Consider the following 2,013-nt stretch of genomic DNA (forward strand, 5'->3'; position numbering starts at 1 on the left):
AAATATAAACTCGTCAGGAAACGCAGATCAAAAGGAATATTTGACTTCTGCACATCATGCGGCACCAATTCACTTATCAGCAATTTACATACATACATATGTATGTATGTAGCGATTTTGAGAATCGAAATGTGTTAATAAATGCAGTGTCTTGCATAGTAAAGGGATCGCTTTTGTCTCGCAAACCCTTTAAAATTTTTCTCCTACCCCCCGATTCCTCCTCCTCAACAATTGCCGCATATACAAATAATAGTTCCTCCATGCTAATAACACTCAATTCTCAATATTTTAAAAAATGTCAAATATGCAAAACAAAACAAACACAGATGTTTTGTATTATGATGGCTGCTTTCACACGTCACAGATATTTGTGAGAATAGTGAGCATTTGAGCTTTTGAATTTTCGCCAGAATAAGGTAACCCTCACTATAGTGAGAAACATCACTGTAGTGAGGTTGGTGACTTTTGTGAGAGCATGAGAATAGGGCTGTTAATTCATAACGAGCACTGTCAAGAGCATTTGACGTCTCAACAACTTATAAAGAAAAGAGCTTTTTATTTCAGACACAGAATACGAAATGCTTGATAAATTTCAAATTTTGACAAATTAGAAATACAAGTATCAGCCCTATTCTGAAAAAACCTCTCAACTGAGTTGAGAGGAAAATTTGAGAGATTTCTTGTGAGGCATATTTTGTGAGGCTATTCTTGCTCAAACAAAAGCTTAAAAAAGTCACCACGTGAGGTAAAAAGCTTTTAGCTGTCAAACAGCTGTTTTAAGAAAAATAAGCAAACAAAAAAGTACACAACAATGGATAATCAGCATATGTAAGTAATTTTGCAAATTTTAAATATTATGTATACAATAATTTCATATATTCCTAGGCGAACAAAAACGGAAAGGACAACTCAGGAGCAGCTGCAACATTAGATGCTACGTTAGTTTGGAATTTCGCATTGAAATGATGCTTATTGGAATTGTGTTGAAGTGTGTTAATAATAATATTTTACTTGAAATTTAGGTGAATGTGCCGAAACAGCGACGCACCTTTTGCAAGAAGTGCAAGTGCCACAAGCCACACAAGGTGACACAATACAAGAAGTCGAAGGAGCGTAAAGGTGCTCAGGGCAGACGTCGTTACGACAGAAAACAACAAGGTTTCGGTGGTCAAACCAAGCCTATCTTCAGAAAGAAGGTGCGAATTCGCAAGCGATATGCTGCTATTTATTTGCATATTTGTAGAACTAAATTGCCGTTGAATCGAGAAAAGATACTATAAGGCTCTTTGGTGGGATAGATCTAGGCAATATTATTGTTGAATGCTGAAAACTTTACAAACTGCAATTGTACGCTACTGTCAGTTGCTCAGTTGGAATATTCATACAAAATTATATATTTGTACAATTGTATATATATTTTTTAGGGTATTTATACCTTTTACTAATAATTATTTATTTTCGAATTTCAGGCTAAGACCACCAAAAAGATTGTGTTGCGTATGGAGTGCACCGAATGCAAGTACCGCAAGCAGACACCACTGAAGCGTTGCAAACATTTCGAGTTGGGAGGTGACAAAAAGAGGAAGGGACAGATGATTCAGTTCTAAATCACTCGCCCCCTATTCCAAGTTACCATCTGCTTTTTTGTTTCGCGTTTCGCTGTTTTTTACCAATGTAAAACTTGGGTATGGAATACTCTGTGGAAAAGCATTTTTAACAAGTTATTTGTGAAAAAATATAATTTAAAACAATGTTTTTTAGTTAAACATTGAATTAAAAGATAAATCAAACAAAGTTACAGTTCGTCTTTTATTTTTCTTAAGTTATTTTTACGTATTTTTTTTATACATTTTTCATAATATCACATAAATGGTGGATGCAAGCAGTTCGTCCAAAGATTTCACGTTTGCTTTGTCCTACCGTTTCGACAATCGGTATTCGTGTATTTTCAAAATACGCATTTAAACCGCACTCATTCTGTTACACCATCTGCTTGATCCTTGATATAGGCCA

At 35.0% G+C, this 2,013-nt stretch overlaps 1 protein-coding gene across 1 annotated transcript; it reads left to right on the forward strand.

Moving 5' to 3' along the window:
- The first annotated feature begins 965 nt into the window (after positions 1-965).
- LOC120780775 (60S ribosomal protein L44-like) lies at positions 966-1,800 on the forward strand. Its single transcript, XM_040113027.1, has 3 exons — positions 966-980; positions 1,023-1,196; positions 1,470-1,800. Exons 1-3 carry the CDS (start codon positions 966-968, stop codon positions 1,605-1,607), a joined length of 327 nt encoding a protein of 108 aa, XP_039968961.1. The 3' UTR covers positions 1,608-1,800.
- The last annotated feature ends 213 nt before the right edge of the window (positions 1,801-2,013 follow it).

This window comes from Bactrocera tryoni, unplaced genomic scaffold (genome assembly GCF_016617805.1).
Source record: "Bactrocera tryoni isolate S06 unplaced genomic scaffold, CSIRO_BtryS06_freeze2 scaffold_25, whole genome shotgun sequence".
NCBI classification, from domain to species: domain Eukaryota; kingdom Metazoa; phylum Arthropoda; class Insecta; order Diptera; family Tephritidae; genus Bactrocera; species Bactrocera tryoni.

Excerpts from the sequence above, each read along its gene's own strand:
- LOC120780775 (XM_040113027.1), top strand. Across the intron at positions 1,197-1,469 it reads AGCCTATCTTCAGAAAGAAG|GCTAAGACCACCAAAAAGAT; the intron begins GTGCGAATTCGC and ends TTCGAATTTCAG.